Source organism: Ambystoma mexicanum, chromosome 10 (genome assembly GCF_040938575.1).
Source record: "Ambystoma mexicanum isolate Mex_15411 chromosome 10, UKY_AmexF1_1, whole genome shotgun sequence".
NCBI classification, from domain to species: Eukaryota; Metazoa; Chordata; class Amphibia; order Caudata; family Ambystomatidae; genus Ambystoma; species Ambystoma mexicanum.
Window position 1 is genome coordinate 741,848,336 of NC_090932.1, and position 23,728 is coordinate 741,872,063.

Sequence of the window (23,728 nt, forward strand, 5' to 3'; positions counted from 1 at the left end):
ATGTTCCCAGAGAGAAAAAGTCCAAACTGGACCAAATATGAAACAACTTGGGCACAAAGCATTGACTCGAGTTCCCCCTTCTCCCACAATTATAGCTACATTTTCCCCATGGTATTTTGCAACAGAGGGTTTTCAGAAATGAAAAATCCACCCATTTTTTTTGTTGCTCAATACAAGCGATTATTGTGATAATTACGGTGGTAATGCGAAAATGAAAAAGTGAAAAAAAGATATTTAGAGCTTTGAAAAAGGAGTGTGAAGTTGGGGATTTGGGGGTGGTTTGGGGAGGGAGTCACGGCGCAAACATTTTTGCATTACCAGGGTTTATACTCCGATAATCACTGCGGTAATAATGGGGGGGCTGCGTCACAAATAAAAACAGGCATCATCGTGGTAATTAAATCACGCTTATTATCAGGAGAGGAGGGGATGGTGTTCTGTCTTGATGGTCGTGTAGATTATAGAACCTCCGTCCCCAAGTACCACATGGGAAGATAGTAAGACAACTGCCTGTGCAGTCCTTGAGGCCACAGGTGTTGAGTGCCGTCAGACTGGAACCAGGAATGCCGGAAGGACCCCTGAACACTATAAGGCAAGCAATGAGTACATATAAGACAATGGCAATGCAGTATATAATCAGAACACCCGAGAGGCACCACAATCAGGCTTACCTATATAGAAGGGGAACAGATGCCTACCATACCCCGGGTAGGACAATGGGGCAGGAGCCTGCAGATAACCGGCGGCAGCAGAAGGAGGGTAAGTCTTTAAGTAGCACTCTGGATGGAGTATTAACACCTGAGCCAGCAGAGAGGACCAATGATCAGTGTGCCGAGTAGTTTGATCCATAAGCAGTCCAACAAACAATCCAGAGTCAGGAGCCAGCAGGTAACGACAAGTCCAGGGGAATCCTGATCAAAACCAGGTAACAGAGCCAAGAGTCGAAGTTCCAGGAAAGACAAAACAGTATGACAGTTCGAGGGAGAGACAAAGGAATCCGTAAAGCTGTCCGTAGTCAAAGTAGCCGTAGATATCAAAGAAACGAAGCGCCAAACAGTACTCGTAGTGAAGCAGCTGTGAAGCGTTGTTTGAGTGCTTACCTGGTCCTTTTAACTGCACTGATGAGTCATGTGACCCGAGTCACATGACGCGTGCTCCATGTCACGTGTTCCGTGTTGATATCAGGTACTCGCTTTTTCCTGATCACGTGACGTGGAGACCGATGCGAAACCAGGTAGGGCCGATGTCCAAGGCACACCTTTGAATAACGCCATGGTACTTGCCAGTGGAGGAACGGTTGCAAGGATCTCGGGTGACCGTCCAAACCTCTCCTCTTCTGGGTGTTACGGATCTCATCACCAAACTGCTGCCGTCGGGTATGTGGAGGTAAACAGGATATAGTGGTGGAATGGTGGGTACCTAAAGGGGCACAGAGGTTGCAAGAACGGGGTCTCATGACAGGAGACATGACAGTGCCTCCCCCCCAAAGGCCCACGACCCCGTGGGCTGGACAGATGATCCCGATGGAAGCGGGCAACCAACCGAGGGGCATGGACATCCGGAGCAGGCACCCAAGAGCGATCTTCGGGACCGTAACCCGACCAGTCCACAAGATACTGCAATCACCCCCTAAAGAAACGTGAACCCAGAATGGCACTGATTTCAAACACATCAGGGTACACTACAGAAACAGGGGCCGGAGGAGAGACAATATGGGTAGGGTCAGGGCAGGGCTTCAGTAGAGAGGTATGAAATACCGTGTGAATGTGCCAGGCAGAAGGGACCGCAATGCGATAGGCCACCGGATTCAGGAACTTGGATACCTGATAAGGACCCACAAATCGGGGAAGAAGTTTACGGCACCCAGGAATATGTAAATGACTAGAGGACAACCAAACACGGTCACCCACGCGGTACCTGGGAGCCTCCACCCGCTTCCTATCGGCAGCCGCCTTCATAGACGACTGGGCCTCCCGTAGGTGGGTGAGGGTCTGGGCATGGACCGTGACCAGGTCGCGGGCACATGCAATGGCAGCAGGAGTACTGGACGTTGTGAAATCAGGGAACGGAAGGGTGCAAGGATGTTGGCCATAAAGGGAGTAGAAAGGGGAAAACCCAGTGGAGGAGTGCAAGGTGTTGTTGTATGTGAACTCAGCGAGATGAAGCAGACTGAGCCAGGATTTCTGATACTGAAGAGACAGAGAACTCAAGTACTGCTCAAAAAACCTGATTCACCCTCTCTGTCTGCCCATCGGTCTCTGGGTGGTAAGCAAAGGAGAACCGTGCATCGATGCCAAGAAGTTTGGTAAGGGCCTGCCAAAAGCGGGACGTGAACTGTGAACCACGATCTGACACTAGAACCGTAGGTAGTTCGAACAGACAAAAGACTGACTTGAAGAACAATCTTGCCAAGGTGGGACCGGAAGGGATACCTATACAAGGAATAAAGCGAGCCATCTTGGTATACGAGTCCACCACTACCCAAATTGTGTCATAACCTTGTGTTTGAAGCAAATCAGTAATCAGATCCATAGTGACTGTATGCCAGGCCCTTGGGGGCACCAGTAGTGGTTGGAGCAGTCCTAATGAGCGACCCCTGCATGATTTACACTGAGCGCACACTGAACAGGTGTTCACGTAGTTCTCTACATCGTGTCTCATCGACGGCCACCAGCACCAACGTTTTAGCAGATCTAGGGTGCATTGTTGCCCCGGGTGCTCTTTGATGGCGGCGTTGTGAGACCATTCTAGCGCCTGGTTACAAGTGTCACTAGTGGGCAAGAAAAGTTGCCCATGTACGAAGGGCAGTCCGTCCTGGTAAACAGGATCCCACTCTGTTAGTGTGTGAGGGTGTTGGGAGACCCATTGGTGTATAGCAGACAACATGGTTTGTGAGGGAGTACAGGCACAACTACGTGACCTTGCTCTAACAACGTATCTGGAAAAGACGGGAGTGACACACCCACTGGCGAACGGGATAATGCATCCACCTTCCCATGGACCACCCCTGGCCTATGTTTGATCAAGAAGTCGTAGGCCGCAAAAAACAGATGCCAACATACTTGTCGGCTGTTCACACATTTAAGGGAAGCGAGATCTTGTAGATTCCTGTGATCAGTGTACACAATTGTTTGGTGTTTAGCCCCCAGAAGGTGGTGTCTCCAGACTTGAAACACGTCCTTGATGGCAAGGAGCTCCTTCTCAGTGACCGTGTAGTGTGATTCAGTGGACGTGAATTTACGTGAATGGTATGCCACCGGGTGTAAGTGGCCAGTCGTCGGGCATGGTTGGGAAAGGACAGCCCCCAATGCAAAGGACGACGCATCAGCCTCTACGACAAAAGGGAGTTCTGGATCCGGGTGTTGGAGGACTGAAGCTGTGGTGAAGGATGTTTTAAGAGACTCAAAGGCTGCCTGATGTACGGTAGACCAATGGAAAGGGACAAGGGGACTGGTCAAGGCTGTTAAAGGGGCAACAATGGAAGAAAAACCGGCAATAAAACGCCGATAAAAATTAGCAAATCCTAGGAAGGACTGTAGTGTGTTAAGATTCACCGGAACAGGCCAATCCATGATTGCGCGGATCTTAGACTGATTCATAGTCAGTCCTCCTGGTGATATATGGAACCCCAAGAACTCAACTTCTTTTGTATGAATTTGGCATTTTTCAGGTTTGGCAAACAGTGCGTTCTTGCTTAGTCGGGATAACACTTCTCTAACGTGGATAATGTGTTCCTCCAGGGAAGGGGAGAACACAAGAATGTCATCTAGATAGATTACAACATAAGTGTCTAAAATGTCGCTGAACACATCATTTATGAAACGTTGAAAAGTGGCTGGGGCATTACATAACCTGAAGGGCATCACTATATTCCCGAATAAACCTTGACGGGTGCAGAATGCTGTCTTCCACTCATCCCCTTTGCGTATACGGATCAGGTTATACGCCCCCCGGAGATCCAGTTTGGTGTAAATGGAGGCATGTGTTAGTCTGTCTAAGAGCATGGAAATAAGAGGGATGGGGTAGCGGTTCTTGATCGTGATGGAGTTTAGCTGCCTGTAGTCCACACAAGGGCGGAGATCCTCCTCTTTCTTCGGGACAAAAAATATAGGGCTTGCTGCGGGTGAAGTTGAGGGTCGGATGTGGCCCAAGCGTAAGGCTTGTTGTATGTATTCCTTTAAGGCCAGCTCTTCGGATGGTGACAGGGAATAGATCCGGCCTTTTGGTATTGAAGCACTGGGGACCAGATCTATGGGGCAATCATATGGATTATGTGGCGGCAGGTCCTCTGCCGAGGCCTTGTCAAACACAGCTTGGAAGTCATGATATACTGTGGGTATACCGGCTAGGACTGCACCTACCATATGCGAGGCCGTAGGTGAGTCGGTGTCCTCGCCAATTGCCATAAAGGCAAAAGCCCCAAGGGCTCGTGCAGGGTTGGGCATTCCCTCGGGTTCCACAAGACAGTAGTGTTGGCATGTTTCGGATTCAAAAAGAACTTGACCTGTACCCCAGTTGATCAACGGGTTATTTTGTCGTAACCAGTGGATGCCTAAAATTACCCCGAACTGAGGTGTGGAAATGAGGTCGAAGGACAGCACTTCCTTATGGGTACCCTGTATGACTACCTCAAGGGGGGCGGTTTGTTGCTTGATTGGGCCGGAAGCAAGGGAGGTCCCATCGACAGCCTGTACCGGCTTGGAGTGTTTCTTAGCGATCAGTGGTAGGTTAAGTGTATTGGCCCGTGTGATATCTATAAAACAACCAGTAGCCCCTGAGTCGATCACAATATGTACAGAATGTGTGCAGTCACTGGTAGGTTTTAAGAGAGCTTGGACTATGATTGGTCTTATGGGACTGAAATTGGGGATGGCTTCAGAGGGGATCTGAGAAGTGCTCGCCCTTACCCCCACTTTCAAGGGAGAGCTTTCTGAAAACCCTGGTTCTTGTTCTTTGGGCGACGAGGGCACTCCTTGACATAATGGCCATTGAGACCGCAGTAAAAACAGGCATTGTCCCTTCTTCTGCGTTCACGTTCACCATGGGTTATGGGACTATGTATTCCACCTACTTGCATGGGTTCACTGGGTGCATCTGGTGGAGGAAGAGATTGATTGCCAGAAAGACCAGCTTCTACCCGACACTCAGTTCTTCGGGCGTCTACCTGCAAAGCCAGATCGACCAAATCAGGGTAAACGGCTGGAAGAGATGGCACTACCTAGAGGGCGTCTTTCATAGCGCTACATAATCTCTTATAGAAAACCACAGCCTTCTTGTTCTCGGGCCAGGATGTTTCTGCAGACAACTGATTGAAAGGTGTTATATATTCAATGAGGGTTTGTCTGCCCTGAGTAAGATCTAACAGTTCCGGGTCCCGGGATTGAGCCTTGTACCTAGTGTCAAACGCCTTGGCCATCTCGCTCTCCAAGAGGTCAAAATCATAGAGGGCTGGATGGTCGTTTTCTAGCAAAGGATTCGCCCAGGTTGCTGCCACAACAGTCAAATGGGAAAGCAAAAAGGCAGCCTTGGTGGTAGAGTCAGGGAATGCCTGGGGTCGGCAGAGGAAGTGGAACTTACACTGATTTAGGAATGTGCAATGCTTTCTGGGATCGCCATTGTACCTTTCCGGGGCTGCTAGAGAAAATGGGGTGGGAACCACCACTGGAACAGGAGCTGCGGGGGTCATGGAGGGACCTGGGTTTTGGGGTGTAGAATCCCCAAATTGGGAATCTGCTGGTAATGGGTGGCGTGCACTCTGTAGGGAGTCGAGGCGGTGGTGGAGTGCGGTTGTGGCTGCAGCCATGTCTGTCCTAAGGGCCGTGACGGCTTGCATTGGAGCAGCCACGGGATCCCCGGCTGAGGCTTCCATAATCTGGATGACCAGTCAGGCTTCACAGTCCGTTCTGTCTTGATGGTCATGTAGATTATAGAACCTCCGTCCCCAAGTACCACACGGGAAGATAGTAAGACAACTGCCCGTGCAGTCCTTGAGGCCACAGGTGTTGAGTGCCGTCAGACTGGAACCAGGAACGCCAGAAGTACCCCTAACCGCTATAAGGCAAGCAATGAGTACATATAAGACAATGGCAATGCAGTATATAATCAGAACACCAGAGAGGCACCACAATCAGGCTTACCTATATGGAAGGGGAACGGATGCCTACCATACCCCGGGTGGGACAATGGGGCAGGATCCTGCAGATAACCGCCGGCAGCAAAAGGAGAGTAAGTCTTTAAGTAGCACTCTGGATGGAGTATTAACACCTGAGCCGGCAGAGAGGACCAATGATCAGTGTGCCGAGTAGTTTGATCCGTAAGCAGTCCAACAAACAATCCAGAGTCGGGAGCCAGCAGGTAATGACAAGTCCAGGGGAATCCAGATCAAAACCAGGTAACGGAGCCAAGAGTCGAAGTTCCAGGAAAGACAAAACAGTATGACAGTTCGAGAGAGAGACAAAGGAATCCGTAAAGCTGCCGTAGTCAAAGTAGCTGTAAATATCAAAGAAACAAAGCGCCAAACAGTACTCATAGTGAAGCAGCTGTGAAGCGCTGTTTGAGCGCTTACCTGGTCCTTTTAACTGCACTGATGAGTCATGTGACCCGAGTCACATGATGCATGCTCCGTGTCACGTGTTCCGTGTTGATATCAGATACTCGCTTTTTCCTGAACACGTGACGCGGAGACCGACGCAAAACCAGTTAGGGCCGATTTCCACGGCACACCGTTGAATAACACCATGGTACTTGCCAGTGGAGGAACAGTCGCAAGGATCTCGGGTGACCGTCCAAACCTCTCCTCTTCCTGGTGTGCCGGATCTAATCACCAAACTGCTGCCGTCGGGTATGTGGAGGTAAACGGGATATAGAGGGGGAATGGTGGGTACCTAAAGGGGAACCGAGTTTGCAAGAACGGGGTCTCGTGACAGGAGACATGACAGATGGAAACTGAGGAAGAACATTTGATTAATCAACATTTTTTAGTGGCAGCATTCAAGCCAGCAGATCCTTAATTATATGCAGCTGTGCTCTGACTGTGCTCTGACAAAATCCAGTGCCTGGAAGGCATGTGTTTTGGTGCCTCACCTAATCCCAACTATTGCTTGAACTAATTAGAAATCAAACAATCCTTGTAAGATCAAGAAAAAAAAGCTGCCACTGGACAAAGGCATAATATGTATACTCAGTTGACAAACAAAATCAGACATTCCAAGATGGATGCCACATTCGTTGAAACACGTATCCAATGACTTCTGCTTGGTTATGCAGTATAGGTTCTTAAATATGAGACCCTTTGATGTTCTTTACCAGGCAATGTTTCACATTGAAATCATCTTCCTTTGCTTCTCATTAAATATGCACATGCCCTCCTTACTGTATTACGTTTGGCTTTCCACCCCCTCTGGCCCTCTCCTCATCTCTATGTTTCCTTTTTATCTCCTCTTGGACCACCAATTCCATCCAGGCATTTGTCTATCTTCTGTTAACTTCTCCCCATTCTCTGGAACATGCCATTAGAAAGTGGACTTCAGCAACTGATCCCTAGCTTCCCTTTCCATGTCTCCATGACCTGTTAATTCTTCTGGCTGGTTCCTATGAAGAAGTCTGGATCAATCCGGGTTTTTGAATCTTTTGGGACATCTGTTGTGATCACATCTACTAGGCAGGGAGAAATGGGTCTTTGTGCCACTGGTCCTGGAAAGTACGCCCCAAAGAAAACTATTGGTGCAACATGTGCAGCAGCTACTGGCAGAGACCATGTCAATGGCCATGGCCAAAGGCCAGGACAAGAGGGCTTGAAAGAAACCTAGTGTAGTAAAATAAACAGTGGGCATGGCCAGGGCCAAAGGCCATTAATAGTGGCCCCTAGGCAACGTATAGGAGCAACATGTATGACCATGGCAGTGGGCACTAAAGAAAAATATTGGTGCAACGTGTACAGTGGCTACGGCCAAAGGCCATGGCTAGTGGGCCCCGAAGAAACTTTAGTATAACCAAACCCTTGAAATTCAGTGAAAATCGTTGGTTAGGCGAGAGTTAAAGTGATCAGATTTAACGTGAAAAATTCATAGCAACAAAGCCTTTGAAATTCAGTGAAAAAACACTGTTAAGAGACAGTTCAGGTGATCAGACTGAATGCAACAAAACCCCTGAAATTCAGCAATCGCATTTCGAGCAAGTCCACCTTAACTATACACCCCTTGTTGCACAGCAAATGACCACAATGATCCTGAATTTCAGGGGGTTTGTTGCATAGAATCTAATCACCCTAACTCTCTCTTACTCAAGGTCTATTTAACTGACTATGTGCATACATATTTTCAGTGAAAAGACTTTAGTTAAGACACACTAAAGATGATCTGTTTCTTCTTCACAACAAAACTCAGAATATGTGGCGTTTGTGGGAAGTAATTACCATCTTAACTCATAGTCCCCACACAGCAAATGTCACCAATGATGTCATTTTTGATCTCATTGCTCATCCTTGACCTGATCTTATGTATGTGTTCATGGGCGGAGAAATGGGGTGAGACTCTGAGCTAATAAAGTCATCACTTCCAACACCTGCCAAATGTAGTGGGTTTTGTTGCAATGAATCAAATTATCTAACACTTAACTAAAGATTTTTCACTGAATTGCAAGGTTTTGTTGTGTTGTGTTATATCTTCTGTAGGGCCAACTGTGGCCCGAACCTAAAGCTGTGTCCCGTATCCCTCTGCCTAGTAACTAACTCAATTGCAACGGCCATGGCTTTTTGCCATGGCTAGTCATCATGTACTTTGGCAGTTTCCACTGCCCATGCTGCAACAATAGCACAAAAAGATTGTGGCCAGCAAGTGGCCTATGTCAGTAGCCTATATTCCCCTTTCTAGTATCAAACCAGATCGCACCAACCCTGCTATTGCCAGTGACTGTGTCCACTGACAATGTTAAAACAATTAGGAAAAGAATACTGTGGACCCTGACCATGGCCAGTGGGCAGGGCATAAGGCTGAGGCCCATGTCACCTTCACTTTTAAATTGTAAGATGCCACCAGCCATGGGCACTGTTCCTGTCATTATCGACACAACTACATGCGCATGATCCACAGACCATAGGGCCATGTAGACTCCTCTCATTCTTTAATCTCTGTGGTAGTCTCCCATCGGAAGTTCCAGTGGAAACATACAGCTTTCTCCTCATTGCTGCCTTGTATTACTGTGATAATCATTCACGCAGTAATACATTGTTTTCTGATTACTTCATTAATGGTAAAACGCTCCACCATTCAGAAACCTTCCCATTCCCCAAATTCCCCTCTTCCTTTCTTCCCTGTTTTCCAAGCACCTCTTGCAAATTTCCACAGGAATCCTGAGTGAATTCCACAGGATTATTCAATGACATGAAAGCATTATGCCACAAAACGGGCTCTCCAGCCCACCCCAAATGATCCAACTCCACATTTGGCCCTCTTTCCCTGTCGCTCCCTCCACCCTAATGTGGAACCACCCCTTTCGCCCGTACAAATCTCGTTTTAAGCACTTTTCTTTTTTGGCTTCCCAAGGATTTCAAAGGTAATCGACTGCATTAGGCAACAACAACAAAAAGAAGGCTACATTTCTGAAAAGCCTCACTGCTGCAATGCACAATGAGGGATATACATGCTTTTTTTGGACCGGGGCAACCCCTTCCCCATCAAGTGCTCTCACATGCAACTACGACACATACTCCTACTACACACACTCTTATGACACACACTTATCACACATTCTGTGGTACACTGTAATAAACACACTCCTACAACACACGCTGTTACAATATGTGGTTTACAACACCCTCCTCATGTTGTGATGAAAAGCAACCTACCACACACGTGCCTACTACACATAACATGTGGATGTACAACATGTTCTCTTATGACATGTTCTTTTACGGTGCAGACTCCTACACCACATGCTTCTGTGACATATGCAACTACTACATTTGCTCCTACTACACACACACAAACACACTGCTACAGCACATGCTCCAACACCATGCACTTCTTTGACGCAAGGTCCTCCGACACACATTGTTACAACACATACTCCTACCACACCAGCACCTACAACATGCGCTGCGATCATGTTCTCAGAGTGTATGAGTTTTACAGTTGGTAAATTACAAAATTAACATCTGAAAACTCACATCAAAAGGCAAGTCATACGAACTGTACACAGAGCGTATGAGTTTTACTGTTCATACCATTAACATCTGAAAAACTCATGTCAAAAGTAATTCACAACTGACTTTGATAGCAGTTATAAAGTGATGGAATAAATGTACACTTTTCATATGAAAATTTATACTTCTATTAAAATGTCCACTTTAGGAGGCATACAGTGCATGATCAGAATGGAGGCACAATTTATATTAAACTCCTACATGCACATTTGTAATATTAACATTGTGTATATTAAAACTAATAACACACACTCTTACTATGCACCCTCTTACAACACATGCTCCTTTGACACATGCTTTTATAACACACTGGGCCTCATTACACGGATGGCGGAGAACCATGGCGCTATTAGCGCCATGGTTCATGCCGGTAAAATACCGGCACCGCCTTGGCGGAAAGGGGAATTACCACCCGATTCCAAGGTTGGCGGGGCGGTAATTCCCCCTTCCACCATTGCCCTTCCCCATTCCCATTTTTGCCCCATAGGGCTCAATGGGAATGGGGAAGGCGCTAATTACCGTAATGAGCTCCCTGGGTCCCTTTGCGGGTTGGTTTTTAACGCCTGCAAAAAGCAGGCGTTAAATCCCCCAACCCGCAAAGGGACCTCGTAGTAAGGCGGTAAGGATTTACCGGTACTGGTATTTTACCGGTACCGGTAAATCCTTACCTCCATCCGTGTAATGAGGCCCACACTCTTACGACATGTGATCCTACCACAGAATTGGACCAAATAAGAAACAGTAGGTTTTAAAATATTTGATGGAGAAGGTGGTGCCCCCTTTTTTTAAAATATAGCCATGGTTCTTTGCAGCAGAGAGATTTTTCAGAAATGAAAAGCAGCCTTTTTTCTTTTTTGCTTGATACGAGCGAATACCATGGTAGTACTGGGGGAATAAGAAAACGAAAAGTGCAAAAAAGCTACTTTGAGGAGGAAAATGGATGAAATTGCATTAGACTGGAGGTGGGGAGGAGGAAAGAGTATACCATGTGAGCTTGGAGATTTGGGGATGGTCTGGGGAGCCAGTTACAGTTTGAAAATGTTCAGCTTATCGGGGGAATACTGGGGGAATCTCACGAGATTCCTGCGGTAACAACGCAAGACGGTCTCGGAAAAAAAATGGGTAACAGGATGCAACGAGTGAATGGGGGTAATGGGAGAGGGCCAGGGAGGGAAAAAGCAGCTGAGCGCAGTGGGAGGACCATGGAAAGAGGAGGGTGGCACTTTCCACAGCGTGGAATATAGGGGAAATACCGCGGGCCTGAGTAGTTAATTTCTGCTGTATCTGTAGTTCATTGCCAATATTGGGGGAATCCCACAAGAATCGGAAGAGAGTGAAAAAATAAAGGAATGTTATACCTAGTGGATCTAAAGGAACCTATTGGTGCAACATGTACAGTGGCTTCAGCCAAAGTTCATGGCTAATGGGCCTGAAAGAAACCTAGTATTTTAAGATATACATTGGGCACAGCTGAAAGCAGTGCTCACTGGCCTGGGCCGAAGGCCATGGCTAGTCGGCCCCAAGGAAACCTATAGGTGGAACATGTACAGTGGCCATGGCTGAAGGCCATAGCTGGTGGCTCTTGGATAAACTATGGTGTACTAAAACCCTTGGAATTCACTGAAAAAACGTTATTTAAGGGACAGTGAAGGGGATCAGATTTAACGCAACAAAACCCTTGCAATCCAGCAGATGTGGGAAGTGATGATCATCTAATTCGGTGTGTCCCCCCTCTTGCATAGCCCATGAGCACATACATAACACAGGGGATTCACAATAACATACACAATTAGAGGCCAACACGATAACTCTATAGGTCGACAATTAACATACTTTTGATTTATGTTACATTTTATATAATTACTTGTTTTTATTTGTGAAATTGTTATAATGTTATAGTAGAATTGTATGCTTTTAAGTGTGTGGGTGAGTTAAGGTCACCATGATATTTAAATTTAATATAATATTTGTTTTTATTCATTAATACAGTTTGTTATTTTGTTGCCTTAATGTAATCACTTCTTATATTTGTGAACTTTTAAGTTTTTCTTGGTTCAACCTTAACTCTTTTGCAAAAGAACTTTTTTTCAAATCATTTCACATTTTTTTTACGGTTATTGATTTTGAGTGTTTTTTGTAATATTAGTGTGTGTTGTAAGAGCATGTCGTAGAAGTGTGTGTGTGGCATAACAGCATGTTGCATAACAGTGCATTGCATAAGTGTATGTGTTGTAAGTGTGTGTGTAGTAAGTGTCTGTGTTGTAAGAGCGCATGTCGTAAGATTGTGTGTCCTGCGTTGTTGCTGCATGTGTTGAAGGAACATGTGTTGAAGGAGCATGGGTTGTAGGAGTGTGTGTTGAAGGAGCGTCTGCTATAGGAGCGTGTGTTGTTTAGCCAGATGTTGTATGTCCACATGGTGCATGTGTTGTAGGTTCATGTGTTGTAGGCGCTGGTGTGATCTATGCACATGTTATTGGTGCTTGTGTTTTGAGTGCATGTGTTGTAGGTGCATGTGTTGTAGGTGCAAGTGTTATAGAAGCATGTATCAGGAGCGTGGGTTGTAAGAGTGTGAGTGATAGCAGTGTATGTCATCAGTGTGCACATTACGTTATAGGAGTAGGTTTTATAAGAGTGTGTCGTACGACTATGTGTTGTAGGAGCACGTGTCATAGGGACCCTGATATGGAGCCCATTAAATTGAATCTTAAATTCTAAAAATCTTATCAGAAACAGTAGCTTTATGGCCTAACTGTGAGAATCTTAGTATGGCACACCACAAAAGAAAAGGAAACCTCTCACAAGTTCATTAGAAGTAAGTCAGTTTGTTCGATGAATGTAAATATTAATGACATTCATTTGTTTAAGGTTCTAAATTCCTTGAAATTCACTGGAATTATGTTAGTGTATGAAATACTTTCTACTGTTGTGTTCAAAACATTCAAAATAAACAATAATACATGATTTCTTAATGGTGTAGACTCACAGAGTGGGCAATTGTTAATACGTGTTTAAAACACACAACTTACCTCTGAAAAGTTCTAGAGAAAAGCAAACTGTATAGAAACAGGATGACACCATGGCTTCCTTCGTTTTTAAACTGTTAAAAAAGAAAAGTTTTTTTTTAATTCTTTTTTTAAATTTCCATAAACATATTTCAAGTAACAATCCATTATTAATTAAATTCCTATGTAATTACAATGGGCCTCATTACAAGTCAGCCGGTCCGGAAACAACGGTGGCGGTAAATCTGCCGTCACTGTTGCTTCCGGACTGGCTGATTCCGAGTCCTGCAGGCGTGAGGTGTCACTCCCACCAAGTCTGACCTGGCGGCAGGAACACCACCCACCTGCGGGCGGACATGGAAACACCAGCTCTGTCATAGACAAAACCAGTGTTCCATAGTCCCCATCCCCATGGAGTCCTATCGGATTCCATGCGAATGGGGCTTAACAGAACTTCGCCTCCAGAATCACTGGGTCACTGGGTTTGTAATGCTCTTGTGATTCCGGCAATCACGGAGGCGGAATGGAATTACCGGCACGGCAGCAGCCTGCCGGTTTTTCTGGCATGACTACCACCAGACTGGGAATGAGGCCCAATATCTTAAATTCTATCTAAAGCATACACCAATAAAAAACATTCTTCAACCAAAAACAAGTTATTCCTCAAGCCTATCCTGCCACAATTATTATGACTAACAGTTCCCACCCTCCCCCCTTTAGCCACCCTAAATCTTAGTTAGCAGAACTAACAGGGCTAATACATATCTAGGAAGTTCCCCCAAATCTTTTCAAGTAACAATAGCTTTTTTTCTCGACCATAAATTACTCTTTCCATCTCTGCCACTTTCAACATTTCATCTGTCCAACCCCCCACCTTTGGTGACAACCTCGATTTCCAACCTCTCAGTATCAGTTTCTTTGCAATAGAAGCCCCGCTAAATAACCATTTACGTTGTGAAATACATATATCCTCCAGGAGCTCATCATCCCCTAGAATGAAATTATAATCTAATACTTGACCTAACACATTCCCAAAAATTTCACAGATTTTCCTCTAGAAATCACTCACTCGCACACATTCCCAAAGCATGTTTTCCAATGTTCCACTCCTATGAACACAACCCCAGCAGTCATTCGTATCCAACAGTGCTCTCTTGTGTAATCGTTCAGGAGTCCAATACACTCTATTCAGAATTTTGATCTGATGTGATCTCTCGCCCAAACTGATAGAACACAGGCAAACATTCTTACACATAGTCTCCCATCGCTCTGTTGTAATCTCACACTGTAATCTCCTGCTCCAATCTTCCTACAATGATCCGTTGCCCTTCAATCGAGAAACAAGTTTATAATATCTACTCGCCAATCCACCTCCACCTTGCTTATTACTAGTGGATAATGCCATGAAATCCGGACCCATCTGAGAGTCTACTTCACCAATAGCTTTTTTTAGTCTTCTGTAATCAAGTGTGGAGTGAAATTCTATATTTCCTATCTGTCCTTCACTTCATTTACGGTTAGCCATTTTCCCTCCTGTTTCAGATCCCCAACCCATTTAATCGCACCCAGAAACCAATCCGGCCAAAAAATAGGTTTTCCTTTTTCCTTTATTTTTGGGTTGTACCATATAGAGGAGTCCAGGCTCTTTAATGCATTATCCCCTAATAGATTCAGTAGGTACTTCCATGAATTCCTCCGAAATTGAGTCGTGGGATTTACATTACTTCCAGGTCTGAATGCAGTAGACAAAATTGCCCTCGGCATCAGCAGTCCTAGAAAACAAGCTTCTGCCTTGGCCCACTCATTCGGTTCATTCTCCAAGAACGGAACATAAAATTGGTCCATAACTGCCAGATGGTAAGCAAAAAAATTCGGCACTCCCAAACCACTTTTCTCGAGAGGTAACTGCAATTTCCAAAATGTCATCCTTGGCAGTTTGTTGTCGCAGAGAAAGTTCTGTAGAAGTACATCAAATTCCTTCCGATATCTTGTACCAATTTTCAATGGTAGCATGCGTAATACATACATTATCTTAGGTGTGGAATTCATTTTTAGTGCATTCACCTTTCCCCATAAGGAAAGATTCAATAATTTCCACCTTTCTAAATCCTGTTTTAAGCCCACGCTTAATTCCTTCATATTGTCGTAGACCATTCCTTCTAACTTTAGGGGCATCCAGACTCCAAAATATCTGATTTTCTCGGAGCGCCATCTAAATCCAAGTGAAGTAACCCATTGTTTATCACAAGTCACTGTTAAGGGTAATACTTCTGACTTTGCCCAGTTGACCTTGTAACCCGAGCATAAATTGAAATCTGAAATGATCTTCATCAAAGCAGGCAATGAATTACCCAGATCTTTCATCACCAGTAATAAGTCATCAGCATATAGCCATAACTTCTGCCCCACTCCTCCATAGCCCACGCCTTTTATATTTCTTTCTTGTCTAATGGCAGCCGCTAGAGGCTCAATTGCGATTACAAATAAGAGTGGGGACAAAGGACACTCCTGCCTAGTTCCCCGCCCCAGTTGAAACTGTGCAGATCTCAAACCATTGGTTCCTATATCTGAAGTTGGACCGGAGTATAGAAGTTTAACCCAAGTTATAAAGCCCTCACCCAAATCCATCCCATCCAGCACATCATACAAATAAATCCAATTCCCCCGATCAAACCCTTTCTCAGCATCCAAAGAGAGTATCGCTATGTCATCACAATTATCAGCCGTTTGTGATATCGTTTGCAGGGGCCTTCACATGTTACTAGTTGCAGGTCTTCCTTTTATAAAGCTGGATTGGTTTTCATGTATTATCTTTGGCAGCAAAACCTCCAATCTTCCAGCCAAGATCTTTGACAATATTTTGTTGTTCGTATTCAGCAGGCTGATTGGGCGATAATTCGATGGCAATGTCTGGTCCCTATATTTTTTTAAATTAATTTAATTGTAGCATGTCGTGTTGTTTGGGGCAACGCTCCTTCCTTTAGTGAAGACATAAACATGTCCCCCAAGAGATTTAGAACAGAATTTGGCAACATTTTATAAAACTCAGCTGGGAGACCATCAGGTACCAGTGATTTTCCAGAATTCCATTGACAACTTCGGCAGCTCTAAATCTGACATAAAATTCTGTAAGTCTCCAGTTACAGAATCTTAATTGCTATATAAATGTTCATAATATTTCGTGAAACTTAATTGATCTCTGATGGAATAAATGTAACTGACTCGTCCGGCCTTGCTATTGATGGTATTGCTCTATCAGCCTCCTGCTTTCTTAGACAGTGAGCTAACTAGCGATCACACTTCTCACCCTTTTCAAAGTATGCACATTTTATCCTAAATAAATTTAATTCTGCACTTTCTGACATTTTTTTTCTTAAATTCACCCTTTAGAATCCATAGCTCCTTAACTTTCACAGACGTAGGATCACCTACCACTTCCTCTGTTCGTTTTTTGATCCGCCTGTCCAGATCTAGTGTGTCTATGTCTAGTCTTTTTTCTGACCACTCGACGGACTTATCAATATGCCTCTCATTGTACATTTGACTGCCTCCCAGACTATTCTTGCATCCAGTTCCCCTGTATGGTTTTCCTCTATAAAATGATTTGCTTCAGAAATAATCTTCTCACCCAATTCCTCATCATTCAGTAATGAAGTGTTCATCTTCCATGTGTTTGTCCTTTTAATTTCAAAATGTAGACCCAGACGCATTTCCACTGGTGCATGATCAGACACAAGTATATTTCCAATCACCCCTGTCCTATAGTTCATGGCGACCCTTTCCGCCACCAGCAGCATGTCCAATCTTGAATATGTGTTGTGAGCATTGGAATAAAAACTGTAATCTCTTGATGAAGGGTGTTCTAATCTCCATGCATCTATCAGATTGTGTTAATCTATCAAAGCATGTAGTGACATAAAATGGTTATTCCGTATTTTCCTTACCATACAATTGCTTTTATCCAATGACGGGTCAAGAACGTCATTGAATCTATGATTACTCTATGCAGACGATATTATCCTAATTGATCAAACTGCTTTAGGGCTGCTAAGAAAACTTGACAATCTCCAAGAGTATCTGGCATCCAATGATCTAGAGATCAACGCAAACAAAACCAAAGTAATGATCCTAGAGAAAACATCAAGAAGAACCGAAACAACATCTTGGCACCCAGAGGAAGAACGCCTGGAAAAAGTGAAATCCTTTAGATACTTGGGTGTCATAATCAGCAGCAGTCCACAGGAACTACCTAGGCAAGAGTCTCTGCGACTCAAAATCCAAAGTCTGACAACCCAGACGTTATTAGTAGACAAAAGGTATGGTCGATTTTCGCTTAAAACTGCACAGACCTTCTATAAATCAAAAGTAGTACCACCAATTGTCTACAGTGCTGAATCGATGCCGGCGATTCCATCAGATATCTGGAACAAACTAGAAGGCTCATTTTGAAGAAAAGTACTGTATCTCCCTGCTTCCACTCCAGTGGCGTCAATCAGAAGGGAACTAAATCGAACATCACTGAAAGGCTCGGTTGATCTCAAAGGATTAATCTTGTTCAGAAAAATCCAAACCTCCAATCAAAGAATCTATGAGTTTATCCTGGAAGAATTGAACAAGGGCACAAACAAGATGCTAGCCTCATGGGCCTGAAAAAACTCCACTTTCTTGTATGAAAGTGGAAGCTAAGAGGAGGAACTATTCAACAACACAATGAAAACTGCAAAAAAATGTAAAGAAGCAGACTGGTGAGGGCAGAGAGAAATAAGTTAACAACTCACCTACCGATCAACGCCCATAAATTAAACAATCCAATAAACTACCTGGTTAAGTTTCCAAACAAGAGACTACGATCGACCTTCATGCGGGCACGTCTCAATGTGTTGAAAACGAATTAAATTGTAGCTATAAGAGAGAAAATCAAGGCAAACAAATGTAGATTCTGTGATCAGGTTAACACAGTTGAAACGCTGAGACATATGCTACTCACGTGTCCGAGTTTATCTGCAAAAATAAGGACACATCTTGGACATTTGTTTACGCATTTTTTGTAGTTTAGATGAGGAACACTCTTGGACCTTCCTAATGAATGGTGCAAACAGAAAACCAGTGATCGCAGTAGGCAACTACTTGGAGAGTCTAGATCTGGACAAAAAATAATTAACTAATGGGTCACATGGCTCATAGACAATGACCAAGAGATAAAAGAAGGAAAATAAGAAAGAAAGAAAAGGGAAGGTCAAGAGGGCAGACAGAAAGATGAAACAATGAAACAAAGACACAAAGAATCAAAGAAACAAAGAACAATTCAAGACAGCAACAGGAATCAAGGCAATCAAACTTGTAAAAACTGGTAAAACACAGTTAAATCAAGTAAAATAAAAAATAAAAATGTAAAAATTTAAATCCCTTCTAGAAGAATATTAGACATATTCATTTCCTGCAGTGTTTTTGCAATATATCTGTAGAAAGAGCCATCATATACTGTGGGTGCGTAAATGTTAAACAATGCCATTATTTCTTCCTGAATATCCACTAGCAGGGCTAGCATTCTCCCTTCTTTATCTGAATATTCTTTCAGAATTTGAATCAGGGCATTTTTACGTATTAATATTGCTACTCCTCTTGATCTTGAGTTAAATGAGGAGCCAAATGCATTCCCAACCTATTCTTTTTTAAGGCTGATCAAGGTATTGGCAGGCCCAGATAAAAAAAAAGTATAGCCTTTCCACATGGGACCAAAACAGATATCATGCTTTTTCTCATCCTTTTCAGTGCTTGGCTATTGTCTGCTTTGGCCTTTGCCCCTAAAAAGAGAATTATTTTCTAAAGTCACAGTAGAGGCTGGTGTCTAAATTGTCGGAGAACAGATGAGGATAGATGTGCGACTATAAAGATATGGGTGTCATATTTACTATGGTGTAGTGTAAAAAAACAATAGTAGAATGTATGCATAATATGGGTACACATGCTTTTTATGCCTTGCGATATTTGCATTCATTTGTAAGGTGGAGAGGGTGCACAGAATGGAATTGTTGTTTCTGCCCCCCCCCCATCGCCGCGGTCATACAAATGTGGTAGCATTTGCATCAGCATGGCCTTTTTCATTCAGTGTAAATGCTGCTGATACTTATGGATTCTGCCTGTTTTTTACACCACCTAAAAGTAGGCAGATTCCATATTTGTTCCTGGGAAAGGGCCTTCAGCCGACTAGGTGGCTTGAAAACACAGGTGAGAACTGTGCAAGGGCACCATGGACCTCTTAGGCAAGAATGTATGTAGTAAGCCTGTGGGAGACTACACCAGCCTTGTCCTCTTGCTAATAGGTAACCCACCCATTGCTATAGGTCTGTACTACACAAGTGGGTAGAGTGACTGATCAGCCAGATTTATCTCAAGAGGGATAAATATGAGCTGTAGGGATTTAACACTGAGATTCACAATTACAAGTATTCAAATAACACTTATACTCAAGGATTTCTAGTAAAATAATTATTTCTTTATTTAACGTTCAGTTTTGAATAAGCTCTCTTTAGAAAGGGCAATATGCAACAATAAAAATACACTTCACAACTTTTTTTTAATTTATTTATTACATTTGTTACACGCCCAAACCCTTGGGTATCACGGCGAGGTTACAGACAGCTTGTTTAAAATATTAATCAATGACAGTTGCAATGACGTTACAGTAAAACAATCATACAAGGTATTTACATAACATGCATAATAATACAACAGGTGCAGAGTATTTACAGGTACTAAGATGGCAGTTTTAGTCATATTGGTTAAATAACCAAGTTCCTAGCAATTTATGTAAGCCCATGAATGAATCCTCTTTTTTGATACTGAGAGGGAGGGAGTTCCAATGTTTGGGCGCTAGGTATTAAAAGCTACTATCCCCTGCTCTGGTATTTCTGTAGCGGAGCGTGGCTAGAAGTAGGAGGTTATTAGATCTTAGAGTTCTGGTGGATTCTTTTTTGGTTAATGCCTTGTTTAGGTAGGTGGGGGCTTTTTCCTGGTGACATTTGAATGTGATACATAGAGTTTTGAATATAACTCTGGCTTTGACCGTCAACCAGTGGTGATCTCTTCTGGTCTTGGAGATATGGTCAGATTTTCTAATTTCTAGGGCGGCTCGTAGAGCTTTATTTTGTATCAGCTGTAGTTGTTTTAGATTAGTGATGGATGTGCCTAGAAGCAAGACATTACAGTAGTTGAGTCTTGAAAGAATCAGGGCTCTGGCCAGAGTAATGCAGTTAGTGGGGGAAAGGAATTGTCGGCTAAGGGCAATTAGTTTGGCAGTGTATGCAGTGGATGATGAGAGGCTGCTGATATGTTTGGCCATTGAGAAGTTTGCATCAAAATAAACTCCTAGAGTTTTTACTTGCTTCAGTACAGGTATCACAGTGCCGTCAAAGTTGATAGTGGCATAGTCTGGATGTAGTGCACTTATTTTAAGCTGGGACCCCACGATGAGAATCTCTGTCTTCTCATCGTTGAGGCAGAGACTATCTAGTGCCATCCAATTTTGTATAATGGAGTACATTGTATTGAAAGTCAGTGTATCTTGGGTGTAATTCCCAGTGAGTGGAATAAGGATCTGGGTGTCATCTACAAAATTTGTGTAGATTACACCCATATCATCTAACGTAAAAAAAGAGAAGCTTTGTATAAGCGTGATAAAGGGTGGGGGAAAGGCACGATCCGTGGGGTACTCGAATGGGGACTGGGATAGTGTCTGCAGATTCTTTGCCTATAGAGACTCTAGAGGTTCGTTGATCTAGGAAGGATTTAATCCACATGGTGGCGTCAGTGGAGAAATTAAAATCTTTAGCTAGGGTCGAGCAGAGTTTGTTGTGGTCCACAAGGTCGAACGCTGCGGATAGATCTAACAAAAGGAGGATGCAGAGTTTGCCTGATTCCCTAATAGTATCCATCTGGATTTTTAGATCCAGTAGGGCTGTTTCTGTGCTGTGGTTAGGCCTGAAGCCGGATTGTCTAGTGCCAAGGAGTTGGTTGTGTTCCAGGTGGGCTTGGACTTGATTGTATGCTATTTTATCGAGGATTTTGAGTAGGAACGGGACTGTCGTTATTGGCCGGTAAATGGTGGGTACAGTAGGATCACAGAGGTTTTTTTAGTAGGAGTGTAACCCAGGCTTCTTTAATGCTAGCTGGGAGCAGATTGGCATTGAAGGAAGCATTCACAAAGTTGGTTATAATAGGTGTGAGTGTGTGGGCACATGATTTGACTACTTGAGCTGGGACGGAGTCTCCTTTGCAGTTTGAGGCTTTGAGTTTAGAAATAGTGTCAAGTACTAAATCTTGGGAGACTGGGCTGAAAGAGAACAGGGGACTGGTAGTTACAATGGGATTCAAGATGTGGTTGTCACTGGGAGGTTTGGTGGCTAGTAGTTGCCTTTTAGTTGTGATTTTAGTTTGTAAGAGATTAATTTTGGCGACTAAGGCATCTTGAATAGTGGTGCACCATTCTTTGCTAGAGTTGGTGGTGTTAGTTGCCGGGGTGAGGTTTTCCAGTTCTCTCAGGATTGAGAAGATCTCTTTGGAATCAGAGGCAGCATTACTGATGCTGCATTAGCTTTGTAGGTGATGATAGCGGTTTTGTAGTTTTTGTTCTCCACCTGAAAGTCTTTTTCAGACTCTATGGTGGGGTGTTTTCTGTGTGCATGTTCGAGGGCGTGTTTCTTTCTCCTGAGTGCAACCAGGTCATCATTAAACCAAAAGCATGAGCGTTTGTCAGTGCATTTGGTTTTGGTAGTTAGAGGGGCTACTGCATTGATGGTGGAGGTGAGACAGTTTTGATATGTGTCTGCTAAAAGACAAGGGTTATCACTGGAAATTGACAGGGTGTCTAGCGCTTTACTAAGCATACGGCTGAGATATTCAGGTGTAAGCTTACAGAGATTTCTAGCTTCGTCGGTATTAGTTAATTTAGGTGTGATGGGCGGGGGTACATCGGGGATGATGGTAAACTGGATGTTGTGATGATCCGTCCAATCTAGTGGAGAGATAAAGTCAATGGTAAGGGTGGTATTGAGCGTGAGGATCCAGTCCAATGTCCTTCCCTTATTGTGGGTGGGGGCATTCACTAGTTGCATAAAGCTCATATCCTTGAGGGAGTAGTATAGGGCGTCTGCCTTGGTGTCTAGGCTATCATTAAATCCTAGATTTACATCTCTGAGGATGAAGCATTTAGTGTTGGGTTTGATGAATGGGTCTAGTAGCAGTGGGATTTCTATTTCAGGATGGCTGTTGGAGTTAGGAGCTCTGTAGATCACGACAATGTTGATGGCCATTTTTCATTAATTCATCATTAACCCTGCAACACTTTCAATGGGCCAGGGTCTCAGTTGAAGATTGGTCTTGGCTATATTGGCTACTCCACCTCCATGTGAATGGGATCTATCAGTTCTGAGGATGGTGTAGTATGGTGTAACTGCGAGCGTATGGAGAGGACCTGAAGCTTGGTGGAGCCAATATTCTGTGACTACTAATACGTCTAGTTGTAATTCTGTGATAAGGTCATGTATTTCAATGGCATGAGCTCCTAGAGAGCGGGCATTAATTAGGGCACCTTGAAGGTTAGTGGTCGGTTTCTGCTGGTGGGTGTCTGTCACCGTAGAGGTCGCTGGACATAGAGTAGCATAATCTTGTTTGGTAGTGATTTTGGGCTTAGGGAGGCAACGGGACACCGTAGGTGGGGTCTGCTTGAGAGATTTAGAGTCAGGTGTGACACCATGGGTGCAGTATAAGGTTCATGATCTAAGACGATAACATCTGGTCTTGCCTAGAATAGGATGAGAATGGTTGTTTCCAATGTCTTGTTGATGTGCATCTGAGATTGCTCTAATGTTTGTGAGATGGTGAGAATTTGAGTATTGTGAATGTTGGTATTAGGGCTGGTGGTGTGAGAGTGGTTGATATTAGGTGGAAAGGGTGACAGAGTGGGCAGGAATGGTGTGGGACAGGGGATGGTGTGATGCCGGGGACATGCCGGTTTGGCGAGTCCATTTTTGTATCCTACATAGTGGTTCCCGAGACAAGGTACACTGTCCTGGATAATCCAAATGGGGAACATGAGGAAGGTTAGCCAATTTGGCATGGTTGGTGGAGGCCTCAATAGAGGGGTGATTTCTTGCGTTGTACGCTGCAGTAGTGGTGTGGTACTGGAGAGCGTGGAGTTGGGAGGGAGTAAGTAGGCCTCAGAGGGCTGAGGTGAGCTATAAGTGGCTACTTCCAAGTTGAACAAGGTGACTTGGTCTATACTGCACTGGCTAGCTGAGGTGATAGTGTGGTCACTATATCCGCGTATCAAGAGTTCAGCACAGGCGTGAGAGAGATTGAATCAGATGGTGTCGCTAGCGTATAATAGACTAATGTTCAAAGTAACATAGGCATGAGCCATGCTGAGGGCGTCTTCTAGCAACTTTTCGTTATAGGAGCAATTAGGCATGTAGTTACTTTATACCTCGGCAATGAGCAAACACATTACTGAATACGGGTCACTTCG

The 23,728-nt window shown here is 44.1% G+C and overlaps 1 protein-coding gene across 1 annotated transcript in view; it reads right to left on the reverse strand.

Annotated features, from left to right (window-relative positions):
- The window catches only part of MINDY4B (MINDY family member 4B), a 322,694-nt gene that overhangs the window by 67,569 nt on the left and 231,397 nt on the right, over window positions 1-23,728 (reverse strand). Inside the window, exon 8 of the mRNA XM_069620371.1 lies at window positions 13,228-13,298. Within this exon, the coding sequence (XP_069476472.1) occupies window positions 13,228-13,298 (71 nt within the window). The remainder of the gene's footprint in view (window positions 1-13,227; window positions 13,299-23,728) is intronic.